The 20,622-nt window shown below is 30.5% G+C and overlaps 1 protein-coding gene across 1 annotated transcript in view; it reads left to right on the top strand.

Annotated features, from left to right (window-relative positions):
* The window catches only part of LOC117123346 (disco-interacting protein 2 homolog C-like), a 68,193-nt gene that overhangs the window by 11,553 nt on the left and 36,018 nt on the right, over nt 1-20,622 (top strand). The window contains 3 exon segments of the mRNA XM_033269233.1: nt 1,096-1,167; nt 14,452-14,475; nt 20,532-20,618. Of these exon segments, the coding sequence (XP_033125124.1) occupies nt 1,096-1,167; nt 14,452-14,475; nt 20,532-20,618 (183 nt within the window).

Here is a 20,622-nt window from a genome sequence, read left to right as displayed (position 1 = left end):
GGTAATAGTGGTGACTGTATGGTGGTGATGGTTGGTATGTGCCACTTCTCCCATACTATCAACTACCAAAGTTTACTCTACACAGTACTTAGTCGAGACTTTTTATACCATGTTTAGCTAACCTGCCTAATGCAAATATTGATGATTTGGAATAAAAATGAAATTTATTTTTGGCCAGTTGGCGCACCCCCACCACCAAAAAATTGATATTTCTCAAAAAAAATAATTGTTTTTTAAAAGAATTTTTGTTACGCCCTCCACTGCCTTGAAATCTCCAAAGATAAAATATGTATATTTCTTCCTAATTATGTAAATTTGAAGCATTTAACCATTCCATTTTACATTTACCAATAAAGTTATATTTTTATTTTCTCCTTTGGATGTTTTTGGAAAAACTATTGCTAAATAAGAAAACAAAATTGTATTTCTATTTTTATTCTGCCCTCCTCCGATGATCTTGAAAAAAATAAGTATGTGATACAAGGAATAAAATAATTCTCGCCTTAACATGAATAATAATAGAAGTCAATATCTAACCGGCATTGACTAAGTTTGTCAGAGACATCTGATTGAGTTTGTCAGATACATGTTTTGAAAGCCACCTAACTGATGGTACAGTAGCCCTTGTATGTGTGTTGAACTGTGGAGATTTTGGTCCCGGTTCAATTATATCCATTGCTGCTTGTGTTTCAGCCGGAGGTTGAAATAGCAAACCGTAAAATATTTATATATTTTTCATGTGCTATCCTTGGTGTATCTCACCTCGCACCTAAAAATAAGGTCTATTCCATGCCTGGCATAACAACAAACATCTTAATATTTATGTTTGAGATGTTAGTAGATGAGTGTTGATAGTAGAAGGCATAAAAAAGTGCAAAGGCAGCACTTTATTTTTTATTGCACTAAGCATGGTGTTCAACTGGTGTGCCCTACTTCTTTACTGCACCTGCTTTAGTGTAAAGACTTTGATATAACCTGTACTGGATCTACAGTAGTACCCCTCTACCATATGTCCAACTGTATTTTTTGTCATTAAATTATTGCCTGTTATTAATATACCTACAATAAATTATTTTCTGTTTTGTTCTTCTCTAGGGGATATTACTGATAAAGGATTTGAAAAGAAGAAGACAAAGTTACTTGCGCCATATGTCCAACAACAGATAGGTGAGTGCTTTAAAGATAATTTTGACCAATAAAATTTAAAAAAAAATTAAATATTAGTTAATTTTTACTGCTGTTTCCATCCCACACTAAATGAATTTTACACTCTATTATAATGGATCTTAAAATGTTATTGTTGAATTATGAAATGAGTACGGTACATTTTTTTAAGGTAAATTATTTAACAGATTTTACTGGTAGGATTGTAGAAAGTCATTACCCTTTCAGTTTGGGAATATTTATGCAATGCAGTGGAATCTTACAACTCATTATTATTAATTTTTTTATAGATTTCTTTATGGGAAGGGAAGTTTAATTCAACAGTTGGAATGAAATGAAGCATACATAATTTGTAGCCTTACTTTCCCCCCTTTCCTGACCCTCACATTAGTGCTAAAGTTTCTAGGTCAATTTCCAGCCAATAAAATAATACGCCCTTGCGTTGATGATGTGGAAATTAAATTTAATATTGTGTGATACCGAGCAGTTATGTGTGCCATTTTTGAATAGAAAAGTAAGGTTTGAAATATTGTATTGAATAGAAGAAAATTTGATATAATTCATCTTAACATGATTATTAAATTTTTTTATTTTAAAAACCTATCACACCACTATTTAGTGCACTTGCTAATTACAGTATAGGATGCAGTTAGGTGGTTGCGCTGTTACTCCGTTGACGTACTATACATGGCATGGGATCTGAAAAAAAGCTGTATCTTTTAAACCAACATTCTACAAACTTTTTACTAGAGATTCTAAGCACCAAGCCTCGGCCCAGCTTCGCCAGGGACCAACATACCAAAACCTAAAAAGAAGTTCCGATCATGAAAATTACTTCCATGTTGATACATAATTCAACATCATGTGTTCTAGTAGTAGTTGAAAAAATTTCGTACAAACTCAATCTATTGCAGTGATGAAGCAGTTTTACAATAAGTAAATCTGATTTTTTTTTCTCTCCTGGATGACTTCGCAGCCCTCCAAAAATGTTTTGCAACCCATAATTGGGCCATAGGCCATAGTTTGCTGAACATCATTATATTAAATAAATTCAATCAGTCAATCTCGCTCCTTTACTGATAAGACTGTCATAATATTTATAGGATATTCCTTATTTATATGAGAATCTAGAGACGTTCGGTATTCATTACAGGATTTCATCATTTATTAATAAGCTCTGACACATGGATTTATCAGCAAGTAATTAGTATGTTGCTTTATTTTGTATCAATTTGTAGTGGACAGATTTTAAGTGTTGGTCTTGTTTCGGTAACTTTTCTGTATTCTCTGTATTTTAAGACTGTTCATTCTGCAAGTGGCAATATATCGCTGTATGTTTAAAAAAATAAAGAAATATGAAACATCCTTTTTACTAAAATATGTGTGTCCCGAGGAAAGTTTTTTTGTCACTAACTATAATATAAAATCTGATAGGTAGGTACTGTAGCGCTACTGGAAATCTGTAGTAGCGCTACCTGTCAGTATCATGTGCAAGTAATAGCGCTGTTAAATGCTTGCTTGCATAGTAAAAAGCAGGTTACCAGTATGAATAATGTTGTCCACTGTAATGGCAACCATTGGCCTCTCTGCGTGATATCAAATTCAAACTCACATGGAAGGACTTGTAAGTAATGTTTTAAATATAGACAGTTATCGTAATTCTTCATCACTTTGTTTTTCTTATTTTATGCATGAAAATATAAATGTAATAATGAAGAGCAGATGCATTGTTTCCTGACTTGTGTTGTTGTACCAGCAAAATACATTACTGCAAACATTTTATGATTAAACGACTCCAGTGAGTATTAATATAAAACTAGTAGTAAATGTATTTTAAAATCAACATAAAATCCTGTTATTTTCCATTAAAATTATGCAATCTAATTCCAAATATTAAAATAAGATGTATAGGTACTGAACATTAATGTCAAAATGCCTGTCAATTTGTGGATAATGTTTACAAAATACAAAATATCGTAACAATAAAAAATACATGAAAAAATGTATATCATTAATAAAACGTCAAATCAAAACAATATTTTATTAAATATAATATACACAGTTTCCATGAATAAAATTTGCTTACAAATAATATTACAAACAAGGGCAATAAAAAAAATTACATGAATAAACATTAATTTAAATAAAAACTTTTAAAAAGTAATTAAAATCATATTGTTATGTGTACATTAAATCATGCTACAGAAAGCAATTTGTATTAGAATGTCCATAATTTATACCTACAGTAGATTTTGAAATAAATTATACTGTATAGTATGTTACAGCTACTTTATAAAACATTAAATATACTGAGAATACCATTAAATTGCAGATGTACAAAACTATGGAATCTTCAAATTCGTAAATGCTGTTGTTTACTCTAATGATAGTACTGCACTTGTTTACTTATTATTTGTGATGATTAATTAATTAATTATTCTAAAATAGTAACTGGTATATGATGAGTCACAAGGGAGTATTCCGCATTACGTAATTGTCAATATCCCATTCATTGTGTTAATCCTCAATTCAGTCAACAAACTTGCACTTTTATTTAGTATAATCCAGTGGTATTATTATGACTTATGTAGTTCCTGTAGGATTTTCAACCCTAATGATATTGATGACCTACTAATAGTAATTGTAGGAAAGTTGACTTTTATACATGCATAAAGAATGTTTACCTTCACTAAAAGTGGGAGCATGTGAAATTTACGATGTTGTTGTTAGACTCTGTTTCCGATGAAGTTTGAGTGCTGAATGCATTATTATCGACTTCACCCTGCATCATAACTTCACCAAATATTTATTGCAGTACGTTATTTAATAATTGGTTGGTTTTTATTGGTCGTATGACCAATGTAGTTGGAGTTTTCAGTAAGGAAATGTTATTTTATGATGACTTATATTTGTCAGCAGGTTCTCTTCCTGAAATAAAAAATAAATTATTTGGTTTAGTGGTATGTTTAAAAATGATCTCAGTAGAATTTCATGTTTGATACTTTATGATGGTTTATTTTGTGTAGGTCTGTTTAAGGTTTGCCTGTAAATATTGCTGTTGTTGTTAATTATCAAATTTAATTTCATGAGGTCCACCCATCTTGAGCTTTACATGACTATGCCTCATTCTGTTACAAATAACATCCTGCTTTAATTTATTATTAACCTATTGTTTACCAAAATTTTCTGATCAATTATACAAGAGGAGGAAAAAATGTCAGGTCAATATGTTGCATGAAACATGTAAATAAAAAAACAAATAACTTTCAATTTTAACTGGAATTTGTAGAGTAATGTTCGATTGATAAATGACATTGGCTGTGTGGCAGAGCATTTCTGTCAGGTTTAAAAACTTGATTCTTTGTGACTCTGATATTTGCCTTTACTGTGTATCTTTAATAACAGCGTCCATCTCTCTGTGTACATAATGGTTTCCGCTCTGAATGTATACACTGTGTGTTTAGAATGTACATAGTTATAATGCATACAGGAGTGAAGAATTGATTAAAAGGGTGTCCACACAATCTTATGACTCACCAGTTGCCATGATGCTGTAGACCAGCCCTGTCTGACGTAGATCAGTCTAATAGGTAACTTATCCATCGCCTACAGAACTGATATTGGATGAAGCCAGCGCAAATTAGTATTACCATTCACAAGATTGTTGACCCCTACTTATTCTAAGCTCATTAATATATTCAGCAATTTAATATAAAGAAATAGTACTCTGCTGGAAATTAGATATTGTATGTCCTAAAAACATACCATAACATACTAACAACACTGCTTTCAAGATATTACTTCTTGATAAATGTTTATTAATGTGATATACTGTAGTGAGTTTATAGTTCACTGATGATAGTAGTAATGACTGTAGATTTCTTATGATAGAAAAATAGATGATAGAATAAGTCTGCAGATGATAATTGTTTTGTTTAATTATTTGTTATTAAATTTGTCTTAAGATTAAGGATTGTAAATAGTCTTGATGTCTCCTCTCTTGATCATGGACTAATAAACAAATGAGAATAAATAGCTGCATGGAAATTGTTACTTAAGACTCTGCATACATTATTGACTTAACCTTAGGGTTCTCTTGCTGTAGCTTTCAGTGTCTTCACAACATCGTATCCAATTGTAATTAGGCCTATACCAATTATAATTTTGTTTGTGATTTGTATATTTTATAGTTTGTAATATAATTAATCTAAGATTATGAAATCTATCTTTGTTTATTTATTCAGAACTTCACTTTTATTATATCTGTGGCACTCTTCTAAAAGGAAGGTGCGTCCAAGGAAAATTAAAAAAAATTATACAAATTAACAGAACTTGTGCAAAGAAATGGAAATCAGCAAAATAGCAATTTACATCATGTCTGATATAAATAGCCCATTGTAAATTAGTAATTTATATTTTTTAAGTGAGCCCTCTAGAGTTAGTTTGAATTAAAAATCAATTACTAGGACTTCGCCTAGTGAGAATTGTGTGAGGATAGGTTTCCCTGTGGTATAAACAACAATATTTTTTCCAGATTAAAATAGCCTGGGATGGTGGTTTCTGTTTGTTGATAAAAAGGCTATCATGCCATTGTTTTAGCTTAAATGGTTTCTTATCATAACATTTGTAGTTTCTATCATGATTGTTTGGCAAACATGTTTGTAGGTTGTATTCAGATTCATTTAAACTATGATGTTAGGCCAAATAAAATTTATTATTAGTTTCACGTCCAGAATTTGAAATTTTTTTTTGATGAGGGGCCTTTTTATTTGCTATTTGCTATTTTTTCGATGAAAGAAAATGGCGGTATGTAAAACACGGCATTCAATATTTGAAGCAAAAACAACCACTCTACATTGTATTGTAACACTTTTATTTTCATAAACATCTCAATTATTGTTTTTAAAGGATTTAAACCAAAAATATTTCATAAAATACAGTTATTCAAGATTAAAATAATAATATAATCAAGGTGTGATATTAAGAGTGAATTTTAAGTAACACCAGTACCAGGATGTACAAGAGAAATACTATGAACTACTGCAATTGACATGGAAGGCATCGACAACATATCTATAACTAAGTGTTACAATGAATATTCTATACAAAAGATAGACAATAATTAAAAAATAAAATATGTATATACCTATACCTGATGAAGGGTGATACCCCAAAATATTTGTATGTTCAATAAAAATTATTTTGAGAACGCTAGACACTTCTCTTGAGTTTTTATTTATAATAGTATAATATTTATTAAAATACTTAGTACAAAATTTGCAGTGAATAAAAACTGATGGAGACAAGGGTGCCAAACTACAGAAATTGGCATGACATTGATACACCATCATTCTTGATAGGAGGTGGTGGTGCTTCCTTTCATTCGTCTACCTGGAAAAAAAAATTAACAAATTGTTAAGATTTTATGTTCAAATAATATTATACAATAATATTATTTGAACATTATACTGTACAATAATAATTATAACCTTCAACACAGCACTACAAAGTAGTTAGTAGTACAGTAGTAGTAGCAGCTCAGTAGGCCAAGTACAGTAGTGTGGTATATCACATCAATGATCATCATCCTCAAACTAGCTTGTAGCTAGCGTATGCCTGTGTACAGCAGGTCTGTACATCTTGGCTACTGTACTTGTTAACCTGATGAAACACTATTTGAGTCGTAGGCTAATGTGTTTAACTAGGCCTAGATAGAGATGTAGAAATTAGAATAGGCCTAGGGGTGGCAGGGTCCAAACTTCTGGATATATGTACACTGATCTACCACACCATAATAATTCTGTTTTGCTTAGCCGAATCCGTGACGGTACTAAATTTAATAATACTTTGCTCACCCGTACTGTGTCAATCTAGATAGGCTAGGCCCGAGCGAGGCCTGGCCTACACAGTAGTACGGATGGATGGATGATTGCCAGACAGTTGACTCACCTGGTATCTTTCATGATGAAAAGTCGATGCCTTGTTGTTGTCAATGTTGGTACATGTAGACATCCTTGGCCCACACGCTTAAACCACCACCATGGAAGAATAAGAAGCTTATTCCTCCATTGTCTGCTATCCTCGCGTCACAAAAAAACAAAACAAGAGACCTGTCAAATCAAATCAACGAAAAAACCCCAAACCATGTGTGCGCAGCGCGAGTGGCGAGACGACGATCAGAGTAGTCTTATCAATCCAGGCGCTGTTTGTAAATTCATAGAAATGCCGTTTGTAAAATTAATAGAAATGCCGTCGCAACGGCTGTATTTCTACTAGTCTTATCAATCCAGCCGCTGTTTGTAAATTCATAGAAATGCTGTTTTTAATTCATAGAAATGCCATCGCGACTGCTGTATTCCCACCGAAAAACTTTGAGAATATATAAATTTTATTGGCAAAAATTCACAATGAGTATACACAATGGGATACCTAGTATAATACATATGTTTTCCATAAGAAAATCACCGAATAAATGTTGTTTTAGCGTTCGTTTTATCGTTATCTTTAGCATGAGAAATACCACTTTCATAAAAAGCTACGATCGTATCATCACAGGTTGCTTCAACACTGCCTGATCCATACCATGCCCAAACCAATCTATGAGGGATTTTCCACACATGTACACAACACATGTACTTGTCAGTAGTACAGTACAATATGTTGAATTTGGTTGTTTTTAGATAATAAACTACATTTTAAATATGATAATAATACTGTACAATGAAGACAAATAATAGATTTAGATAAGCATTTACGATCTACACGGCTCACAATCAATTGGGTGATGTTTTAGGCCTTGGCTGCCTAACATTTCTACCAGGCCTAGCCTACGAAACGACTAGGCCTTGCTAAGCGAGGAAGACAAGACGATTGTACACACATCGTAAGTACTGCTTGCCTATTAGAAATAGTTATTGTACAAACAAATCTGTTTAACGAACAACCAATTTCCTTGGTTTGACGACGTACATGAAATTTAGTGTCTGCTATTGCCTGTTTCAGTCAAAGTTTTGACTTTCCTAGCAGTTTTTGAAGCAAACAAATCTAGGCCTAGGTGGTCGGCAATTGCCGATTACCGACGTGAAATTCATGGGCTGGGCCCATCAACTTTATACTTTTTTGAAAATAAAAATGTTTATGTCAATTTTATCTTTCCATCCTTACATCTTAGGACATAATCTTAGGAATGTATGTTATTCCATTATGTCAGTGACATTCAACTCTAGGGCTATGCATGGTTGAACTTTAGCCTTTAAAAGTCATGCTATTTAATGTTAATGCTAATTAGCATCTATGTCCCAGTATTCAATACCGAGGTTACACCTTGGATGCAGTCAAGATCATCTGATCAGATGTAAACATGATATTGATTATGGAGAAGGTATAAAGTACTGAATGAACTTATATGAAGAAAGTATTAGTTATATAGTTGCAATTCAATATTTTGTAATTTTAGGATGATTTATAATTTATTGTCCCAAATAAAAAGAATTATTCTTTGTATTTATGAACTTATCTTTAAGCTTAATCAGTGATGATTACCTGTACTTGATAAGCTAGAGATATTTCACCAATCAAAAGTTCATGTAAGGTACAGTACAACAAAATATAAACCATTGACCAATAAAAATTGACATAGCATAAAAAAACTAAAACATACAGTAATTATTATTAACCAATCAAAGTTTTTGTAACATACATAAACACTATTTACCAATCAAAGTTCATGTAACAACATGATGAAATCAAAGTTCATTTGAAAAAAAATAACGTTAGTGAGTATACTAAAGGATAGATACCCATAAAAAAGATGAGAAAATATTTTATAATTTTGGAGTTTAGATGGTGACATGGACTGCTCAATATGACCACTGGTAAGGATCACATTATTTTTCTTATGTTTAATTCTACAAAAATAAATGAGTATCAAATTTTTAAGTTTTTATAGCGAGAAAGGATTAAATGGTGACAAAGATAGAGTACAGTATTCATTTTGTAGTTTATGATAAAAAATATCACTTGTTTGCTTGTTGTCCTTCAACGTCTTCCTAGCACTATGACTACTATTGGACTCCCATGGAAATTGAGGCAAAGCAAAATTGATTTTAAGCCCCTATGGGAAATAAGAACAAAGAGTACTAAGGGGTCGTTCAACATTAAGTGTACAAACAGTACGCTATCGGGGAGGGGGTAGACAAGGCTGTACTTTTTACATATGCATAAAAATGTTGATTCAAAATAACATGCATTATGTAAAATAGTGGTTAAATTTTAATTTAACCATGGATATAATATTTATTTTTAAGCAACCAAGTACATTGCTGGAGAATGGTTTTGCAAATTCAACATTTTTTGTACACTTTCAGAGGGGAGGGAGAGGGTACTTAAAAAGAGTACTGTTTGTACACTTGTGAAAATGTTGATAAATGTGAACGACTCCTAACTGAAACATTTTTAAACCTGATTCTAAAACATTAAAAGTACTCTTTGAGCTACTGGATGGTTGCATGGGCTAGTCACTTGCTTTTCAATCTGTAGGTCCTGGGTTCATTCTATAAAGAATTTGTAACCAAAAATATCTCCTGAACATATGAGTAAGTTATAATCTCATGTTTTGTGCAATACGTAAGTCCTGTATTTAATAAATTAATGAGAGTGTAAAACTACTTTTAAACATATTATGAAGCTCTCTCAACCAAGTTTTTATTTTAAAGTTTTAAATCAAAATACCAGTTGTCTGAATAACCATTCAGTGCATCATCAATAACACACAAATCTATTAGATTTAAAGATATTTTTACAAGGATTTGGATGAAAACCATGGCTTAATAGGTGATAATGATCTTATACAAAACATAAGTTTTACTTCGTAAAATTAATTCCTTTTCAATGGAATGCAAAATTGAGATATTATTTTGTTTTTCAATTGAAAATAACTACAGTGATCACAGGTGTTAAGCAGATAAATTTTAAACATTTTTGATGTATGAAAAAAGTAGCCAAGGCTAAAGTTTATGATATTGAGTTCAAAATTCAAATTGCTTAAAAGAGAAAAAAAAATCCACATCAAATACTACATCATATATAAAACTTAAATGACTATGAACTAATTTTATACAGTAAGAAAATATAGACAAATTAAATAACAAATAAATAAGTCAGAGTTCCCCTAAAATAAGGTATAACTGTAATTTATTAGATTACAAAGTAAACTAACTAAAACCTTAATAAATAATGATTATTATCAAATAAAGAAGAAATAAATAATTCTCAAAAACACCTGGACTAACTATGCTTGTTGTTTATATGGCATTGTCAAACAAAAACAATTTTATTTATTGGCTACAGTTAGATTTTCAAAATATAAAAAAACTTCAACCATTAATTTATAATTTAGTTGTCACTTATCACTTGTATTAGATTGCAAATTTACACATCTCACACTGCATCTGTCCAAATATGGAAGTGATAATGTAAAATGAAGGTGGACATTACAGGAATTGAATTTTACTACAGTACTAAATCCTTTTCATTTGGGCCATTTTTACTTATAAATCATTACCTGTCATTTGGGCCATTTTTTCCCGGGGCCTTTTTTTTTACGTGGACATTTTTACCATACACTGGGTCGGGTCCATGGGTAGACAGCTGTATTATGCATCTTTTAAATTCATTGATTGATTGATTGGTACAGGATCCCAGTCAATGAACATTGATATGTTGTGGGCCCCATCAGGTGCAGACAAAAAAAAAATTTAAACCTCACAATGTTTTATTTTAATTTAAACCAGAAAATAGAATGAATTTGAGCCAAAGATAGTTCTTTGTAAACATCACATTAATATTATTAATGCATGCTAATAAAAATTGATTACAAATATACAGTAAGAATCAAAGTGATGTTATTTTGTTTAAATAAAATTTAACTCACATCCTTACTTTAATGCTAGCTTATCCCAGATTATCGCTGTAATAAATAATATACTAGATCATTATTGTTTGTTCCGGACGAGAAATTAAAATCCAAACTAAATTACTTGAATCAAAAAAGGGCAAACAAAGAAATATAATGGGTTAATCTTGATTTAGAGTTTATCGTATTTGTTTTAATCCCAGGATTGATATGCCTTCCATACCACTTAGGTTCAATGGTGAACAAAGGCTTCTTGTCTTATATAAAACAATGCCAATAAGAAATATCTTGTGATAGGGCACTTATGTTGCCTTATTTATTAGTCAACTGTTATAAAGGTCATATGGGTCAGTGGTTTGTGGTGACTGATAGAAACTACACTGATAAATCAGGCATTGTATTGGTAAAGATGAAGGCTAATGCTTAGAAATAATACCAGAAGTGGTTTGCAAAGCCTATGACCTTCAGGGTCAAATTTGTAGTTTTATTAGTAAATGCTTTATTATAAAGCAAGAATCTGTTGTTGTAGGAAGAGTAATTCCAACTGGATTGTAGCATTTAAGTATATTGAGTATTTTACTCTTTTAATCACTTCAGGCAAATATACTTAATTTTATTCTGGAAGAGTACATCTGGGAAATTGATAACCATGGTTAGATCAGGTAGGTATTTTATATAATATTTAACTTTTTTATATTATCTGTACTTTGTATAATCTACAGATGAATAAACATTAAGAATTTCATATGGATAAAAACGTCCATTTTACGAACCCCTTGGTACCAAGGGGTGTTCATAAATTGAAAAATTTGTAAACCTGCCATTGATCGCCGATAGGCTGACGTCGGCCAGGCCTAGCACAAACCGACAGTGCAGCAGCGTGGTCTACCGCGGTAGAGCCTAACTGAACTTCGATAAAAAAACCAAATTACAGTATTTTAATCGCTGGCATTTTTATACTCAACTCTTATTCAAACATCTGTATATTTTATGGCCATTTCTATCGTGTTCTTTCTAGTTGTTAGATCGCCGAATTGTGTTGTTTACATGCATTTTGCGATCATATCTAGCATTGACGATGTCAATAAGTTGCTGACTCCAACACTCTTGTAAAACTCTTGTAAACGTGTGCGCTCCATCCGATGACACTTGTGTTGGTAGTTCGTTGTTCTGGTTAGGTTTATTACATTAATATAGTGATTATTATACCAGAAATAGTTAAGAAAAGATTGAAATATTAATAATTAAATACAACTAACTTGATTTTATTAAGAAAAATATACATTATCACTTTGTAAAACGTGCACAACCGGACATTTTTTACGGTAATAATTGGTCAATGATGACGTCATCAGGTTCAAAGACCATTCCTAAAATAGGCGTTCGTAAAATTGACGTTTTACTGTAGTAGTATTTACATTAAAATATTTAAACAAAAATAGATTTCATTTAAATTCATTCTCCAAATCCTCATTTCATAGTAAAAAAAACAACAAAGTGAGCATATTGTACATAAACCAGGCAGCTGTAGTTAGCTAGACTGTTATTTTGGTGGTGCAGTTGCTGAGTGAAGATACTTCCTTTACAATACTTATAATGGGAGCAGCATTAAGTAGTGAGGTTTTTTATCCAATTTTTGAGTAATAGTAATGTTAATGAACAAAAATGAATATTTTTTTCATTTTATAATTCTTAGAACAAATTAAATTGGAATAAAGAGAATTGTTATTGTTGATTGAAAATAAGCAATCACTCTACTTTAATTTTTAGAATTTAAAAAAGAATCAAAATTAGCATTTTATAATTATTCATTTAGTAGCAATGTATTAATAATATCACTTTGATATATTATAATATTGTTAATTATTGACAATATTTTTTGTTATTGATAAATTATGTATTTAATATAATTATGTTGTAATTGTATTATAATATTATCATAGTACTCATGATTTCTGATATCACACTCTTTATTAGTGTCTGGAAAAATATTGCTTCTGTCTGATCAATTCAAAGCTGAAATATCATATTTGTGAGTGACTAGGCTAGGTTATGTTTACTTGGTCTATTTTGTCTGATTACTGGAATTGGTTTACAGCATGTCATTGCTAGCAAAGGTCATGGTCGATGGAATGAAGCTTTATTTTTTGCCTCTTGCAGTTTTCTGATCAATAAGCAACTGTAAAAACAAAAACATCCAGGATGATGTCAAGTTTTCATCAGTAATTAAATCTATAAACAACTTACTAAACACTAATTAATAAATCTCATCAATCAAATTCAATACCAGCTTTAACTATCAATAACATCAAGTAACAAGTATAATGTAATTAACCTAGTGTGTTTGTGGGTGTGTCTTCATCAGTAAACTGACTATAGTTTTAACAGCAAGTTTTATACCTATCAAGACAGTTTTTGTGAATCTATACTAGCATGTTATGTAAAAAAATATTAACCCCTTCATTATTAGTTTATCACCTTATCTGGACTGAAAGCTAAAGCCAAATATTGTATCACCCTTGGGTTATTTGCTAGTGCATTGATATTCAAAGTAAAACATGATTGAGATAATACAAACAACATCTACTAACTATTTAATAAAAAAAATGAAAAAAACAATGATTTTTCAATTTAATTGAACATTTTGGTTTTCTTTTTCCAAAAAAAAAATAAAAAAGGAAAAAGAAAAGGAATTCAAAAATATATATTATATATATTTTTTCAATACCATAGAATATATGCACGCAAGGGTGATAAACTAATAATTTTTTTATTGGGCCTAACATTAGGGCACATACAGTACAGTAAGCCCAGTTGTTTTTTTTTCGTGCCTACGTTGAAGCCTAAATTACAGCAACCTAGACAACGAAAACTGGTCTATTGTCCCCGACTTAAACAAGGTGATGACTTCCCAAACTATTGTATGCTTGTTCAGCAGGGTTTTTTCTATAACAGTTTGTAAATGCAATAAATTTTGAAATTTAAACAATATTATTATACAGTACCTTCTTGTCAAAATATTAAATCTTGTTTTTACTAGCTTTGTATTCCACCAATTCACACTTCTTTATTATTATTAAACATTATGGTAAAGTAATTAACATGAAATATTTTCATTTGTAAATTTACTGAACCATATTTGGTTAATGTACATATTTTCTTATAATGCTCACCTTCTGTTATATTATTGCATACTATAATTTACTAGTACACATATAGTATTGAGGATGTTTATTTTTAGCCATGCTATAAATTATTTGAATATATTTTAATAAAGTTAAATGAATAATTAAATTTATTTTCTGATTTTATGTACCTTTCATTATCTAATTTTTTGTTGTTTTTTTTGTTTGCATTTTTTTTTATACCATCAGAGAGGACTATTCAGAAGCAATACGGTAATGACCTTTGCTTGACCACACTCTCATGAGGTGTATCTTTGTTGGTGTCATGTGTTTCCACATGTCTTCACATGTTTCATGTGTTTATATGTGATTGCACTTTTTCTCATGTGGTTGGTTGCATGTACCTTCATGAGTTATGCTCTACATGTGTTTTCAGGTGTTTACCTTTGACTACATGTGTCCTCATGTGGTAATCATGTGTTTACATATGTTTTTGTGTGTATATTTGATTGCATATGTTCTAATGTGGTATCATGTTTTCATATGTTATATAATATTTGATTGCATGTGTTTACATGTTTGCATGTCATATCATGTGTTTACATGTTTTCTTATTTGATTACATGTGTCCTCACATGTTATATCATGTTATGGGTGTCCATAAAACAAAGACTGAAGAGGACCCAAAAACGAAAATAAAAGAGAAAAAATAGGGGTCTTCATTTATACAGTAGGTCTTCGTTTTATAGACACCCATCATGTTATCATGTTTACATGTGTTTTCATCCTTACGTATAGTTTACATAGAGTTTGCACATGTTATCATGTGATCACATGTTTTAACATGTGTCCATTTTTTTTCTCAAAAGTGCACATTATTTCAAAAATTTTCTGTGCTTGATGAAAAATTTACTATTGAATAGAGTTACGGTATTGTAATTTCATGTGTTTCTTTTCTGGGTCTCTGCTATAAATATATTTCACCATCTTGATAAGGACAATTTTTTTTTCTCTATGTGCTTCAATATATTCTGTCTTGGATATTTTGTTTAAAAATGTTTATGAGGGAATGAATAAAATCAGTTTTAATACAGAATTTGATTATTGGGGCCATTTTTACCTACCTGTCATATGGGGCCATTTTTACCGGGGCCATTTTTTCTGGGGCCTTTTTTTCCGGGGCCATTTTTTCCAGGGCCATTTTTTCCGGGGCCATTCTTACCGTACACCGAGGGGAACATGCATGTCGTCATTTTTAATGAGAAATAAATAGGGGTCCTTCCTCTTTAAAAAACAAATCTGTAAAAAAGAAATTTGCAATTTGGCCTTTAATATGTTCTTTTTTTTTTCTCATTCCTTTGGAACATTTCATAATTTTTATTTTTTAAACAACGTACTAAATTAGTGCAAAGGCACTAATAATTGTTCTATGCATGTACTGGTTTTTTTAAACTCAGTCTATCTGATATTTTGTTTGAAAAGCAATATAATCCTTTAAAAGATATTGATGACACTCCAATTTTGCTAATTGTTACTAAGAGTTGCAAATATGCTATTGGTAATATACATACCGGACACAAAATGTTGAAATAAAGTAGCTAAGCATGTTAAATGGTGTAGTATACTGTAGACTGAGGATAGACTAAAAATACTAGTATAATTTCAATGTTTTTAGAAATATTATGTTAAGATGATGGGCTTCCTATTTCAGGGTGATGTGTTCAAATCCTGTCATTGTACATCACATGATTTTTTTCACATTATTTCATTTACTTTTTTGTTAGTAAAGAGTGTGCTAAAAACCAGCCAATTGTGCTACAGTAATATAAGTTTGAGGGGTTACCATTTAATTCAAAAAATTTATAATCATAATATTTTTTGTCTGCAGTTTTGAGCGATATTATATAGCCTAATGGTTTTTACAAGCTATTGTCAATGATAGTCAGATGATAAGGTTAAAAATAACGAGCAACTGTAAATTAATAGTAAACTACATCTTATTACTGTTCTTATAAAAACGAACATGAAAATCAACATATAAACTGAAGCCAAATGAATACTTGAAATCAACGCTATTATTGTATTAAAAAAAATTTGACTTGCAATGAACATAAGCTTTTATTATTTTTTTAAATTAATTCATTTTACATTCACATTATAGGCTTTTCATCTTACTTGGTTGTTTGAATGGTTATGCAAATATTGACCTAAAAAGACCTTGCATGTGATAACTCAACACAATATTCTGATAATCCTTCAGACCTAAACCACATAATTAAGTTTTTATTCATGGGAAGAGTGTGTAGCCATCATGGTCTTTGTCTCAATACTCTACAATATTTCACAACAACCCACTTGAAAATCGGAGTTCACTCAAAGTTTAAAAAAACTAAATGAATAATTTAAACAATTTAAAATAGTTCTTTGTCAAGTATGTATTTATACAGTATTTTGGTTTAAAATACTTTATCAGATAACACAGAGGGGTTGAATTCTAATAAGATTTATAATAAGATCAATAAGAATGTGGAATAATCGAGTTATTCTAACGCTAAATGCTTCATTTTTCTTTACATTGATATCCTTAATTTTTGTGTATAGTATACTCAGTGGCAGATTGAAGGGGGAGGGGGAAGTCAACCAACCATGGTGGGCCTGAGGTCATATTGACACCCTATTTGTGAGTCATTCCCTTGGCTCTCTCTTTTGAATTTCTGGATCTGCCGCAGATACTACAGTACATGATCGAATATTATCAAAACAAGCCTTCAAAAAAGACACTAATTAAAATAGATGTATCTAGAATTATTATTTAGTCCATGAGGTTCTTAATTATTCCTTTAATATTTAATATCAGATTAGGGTTTCATTTTTTCATTCTGTTTGTAAAAAGTAATTGTATCATTTGCAAGTAATCTTGCCATTTGGATGAATTGAATCCATACTTCTGGATAAAGGATAGATGTCATTTATACCTGTTGAGTTATGATGGATTTAATTGCACTCTTTATGTCTGTTTTATAATGATAATGAAATCAATAATTATATGAGCTTGAAAGATGAACCAGGTGTTATGTGATTGTAACCAAATGCTAAATACCTTCTAAAACAGAAGGCTCATTAAATCCCAGGAATTCTTCCTGTAATTGATAGTATAGAAATTAATATTTTGTTTTACTGTAGTAAATTCAATTTAGGGATTTGAAATGAACTTTATTAAGGGCATCAGGCCTGGAAAATGAAATTTTGCGCACCTCCAAACATGAATATTTTCTTTATGCAACATAAAGTTGTTGTCGTTAATGGGAAAAATTGATTTTTTTTCTTTTTAATATTTCACTAGAAGTGTTCCTTCTACACGAACTGTTTTTTTATAATACAGTACAATAGCCTAGAGTAGTTGTCTACAGAAAAAAAAAATTCTTTTATAATTTTGAATCTCCAAAATGCCATTGGGGTAATACACAAAGCCTTTGACAGCCGACCAACTTTTTCCAGCTCTGCAGGGGAAGATTATATACAGTTAGGATATTGAATGTTTATATATTCAAAACTTATCATATCATTAAATTTTGTTGTTTGTTTTTACTAATTACAATTTTATATTAATAGCTAAATATGTTACGCTAATTATTTGATGTAAATTTGTGGTCCTTGGTATGACCTCTTCTCCATGGTTATAATTGTATTCTACAGGTCTGTATTATGTATATTAATATTGTCAGAACTGCTTTAATATGACTTTTATACTGTATATTGATATTAATTTTTTGTTTTTGAACATGAGAAAAACATGAATCATCAATTTCTGTGCACTAAATTTTATAAATCAAATACATACTGTACATTTGTTGTAAATTTTTAAGAATTTGTATTCAACTAGTTAGATTTTTTGTTGATAACTTGCTTCCTGGGAAATAGGTAATTATACACAAATTAGTGTCCTTGCTGAATCAATCAAACAAGCCAATACCAATTGCAGAACAGGGATTGTTAATATCACACATTAGATATCAAAACTGTAAAAAGAATATAAAAAATAAAAAGAATCTATGTCTGTGTAAAATACATAATTACAAATGTGTGAAATCTTAGAAATCTAATCACATTATGATAATAGAATGTTTATTTTTAGATGTCTTCTGTCAAAGTTCCCTACAGTTTTTTTAGTCTATGCCAATTACTTTGAAGGTTTGGTTGATCGTCTTCCTTTAGTGTTTATATTGTCCTTTTGGCTACATTTAGTCTATTTTCATCAAAAGACACAAGAAAAAAGAATTGAACTTTTAAATACAGTAGAAAATATCAGTTCTGCATTCTAGTTTTACTGCTCTACGGATAAATAATATGTACAGTACTTGTCCAGTAGAAGTTATCCTCTGAGAAGAATACAGTGATTTATGATTATTGTGACACTGTTTCTTGCTCACCTGGTGATCAGGTGTTCAGTTCGTTGAAAGTTGTCACTAATGTTCAGTAGAACTAAAACTGCCTAGGTTTATACTTTGTCTTGTATATATTGTGAGTATAGGTTACTTTTCTGACTTACTATATAACTTGATTTTGTTATTGTAGTGTTCTAGACTTTTTTTGATCAACTAATTAACTTGTGTAGTTCCACAATGTGTGTGTTGCTTTAGTGATATATTTTTCTTGATGGTGATGGTATGATTCATCCAATAAGTCTACTGCAGTCTATGAATTACTTTCTTGTTCTATAGTATGTGGTCTTATAAAATTCAATTACTGTATATTGTTCTGGTCCTCAACTAACAGTATACTGCTGGAGCTTAACATTATGATATTTATTTAAAAAAAAAATTATGGATGTATATTTCTTGTCTTGTAACTAAAGTAATTTTATGTAGGAATACTTCACCTAAGTGTTGCTTTTAGTATTGCTTGTAAATTAACCTAAACTCATGTAACCTACAGTGCTGTAGGACTCATGTTTTCATGCTGGTTTTACTTGTTGAACATCAGCTTGAAGCCTATTTGTATTCTTACAAAATATATAATAAATATTTGTAAACTTATTTTGAACTATCGTAGCTGCAGTAACTGTCTAAGTTAGGAATACAATATTTTATTTTTTGGTACAACTTACATTTTAAGTGTTTAATTGAATAGCAATTCAACCTGTATAGTAGCTCAGTAGTTTTACTATGCCAAGTTAGACAATTGTCAGTTTGATAATTGTCTAACTCAGCATAGCAAGACAATTGTCAGTTTGATAGTTTGTTTATTGCATTATAAGGATTCATTAATATTTTTCATCATTTTCAAAAGAAAATATTAAAAAATATACTCATTTTATGCAACCTTTTATCACTCCTCAGAAACAGTAGGCCTACATAATAAAATTTTGATTGTTGTTAGTTTGAGGTCTTGATTTTTTAAATTTTCATGAAAGAGATAGACTGTTGACCTCTTAATGCATTTAGTATGTTCCTCATGAAAGTTACCCCATAATAATCTCCATACTGTACACTATTAAAATTTACTTTTCTAGTTTGTAGTCCTACATAATGTTTCGTGTTCATTACGACTGAGTATCTGCATGCCAAGAATCAATATTCAAATAACAACTTTGTTTGCATTTTTTCCTCAAACTTTTGTTTCCTGTTGTATTTCTTTTTCTTTGTGACTATTTACTGTATATTATGGGAAATTAATGTGAACATATAAAGTAATTGTGAAGCTTGTTTTTATATCAGTTGATCACCGTTGGATTGGTTCCAAATTCGACATCTGTTTCATTGGACTTGCATTCCATACTCCACTAGTTACCATTGCTCTTTAGTGAACTACATTTCCATGGATAAAGATGCCATAAATGTTTTCCTAGGCCAGAACAGAAACTGTTCTACCAGGCTTAAGTGAACTGAAATAGAGTTAGTACAACTACTGTTGTCGTGTGTATACTGTTTATATTTCCCAGTTGGATTCTTGGCTGTAGTGTGGCTATTTTTCTGACTTGCAAATATGATAATATTGACCATTATTTTATTCCCATAGTGACATCATGAAAGATGATTTCCATCCATAACTTACCAGTTATGAAAATCCAAGCAGGAATACTCCATATTTTAATATATTAAATTTTTGAATTCCAATGTTTGAATTTCAAAAGAAATTATCAGATGTCATTCTGAAATCTTGAGTTTTATTAGAATGTCTACACACAAAATTAACATTTAATTTTTTTTGTAAAACATAGACATTAGGACTTTGTAATGAATGGAAAAGGTAATAATAAATCCTACTATATAAAAAAAACCAAAATACTTTTAAATTATTTAATCTTTTTATGTTTTTTATCTTGTCAGTTCAAGAACAAGTTGCGGCACAACGTAAGCAGCGCCGGACACGTAGACGGCGAGATGATGATGCTGATGTTGATCGATTTAGATCAGGTAA

Source organism: Anneissia japonica, unplaced genomic scaffold (assembly GCF_011630105.1).
Source record: "Anneissia japonica isolate Jap-2015-1 unplaced genomic scaffold, ASM1163010v1 scaffold287967_len90795_cov214, whole genome shotgun sequence".
In the NCBI taxonomy this organism is placed as follows: domain Eukaryota; kingdom Metazoa; phylum Echinodermata; class Crinoidea; order Comatulida; family Comatulidae; genus Anneissia; species Anneissia japonica.
The sequence above is the reverse complement of the archived record's forward strand: the minus strand, read 5'-3'. Positions and strand labels throughout refer to the sequence as shown.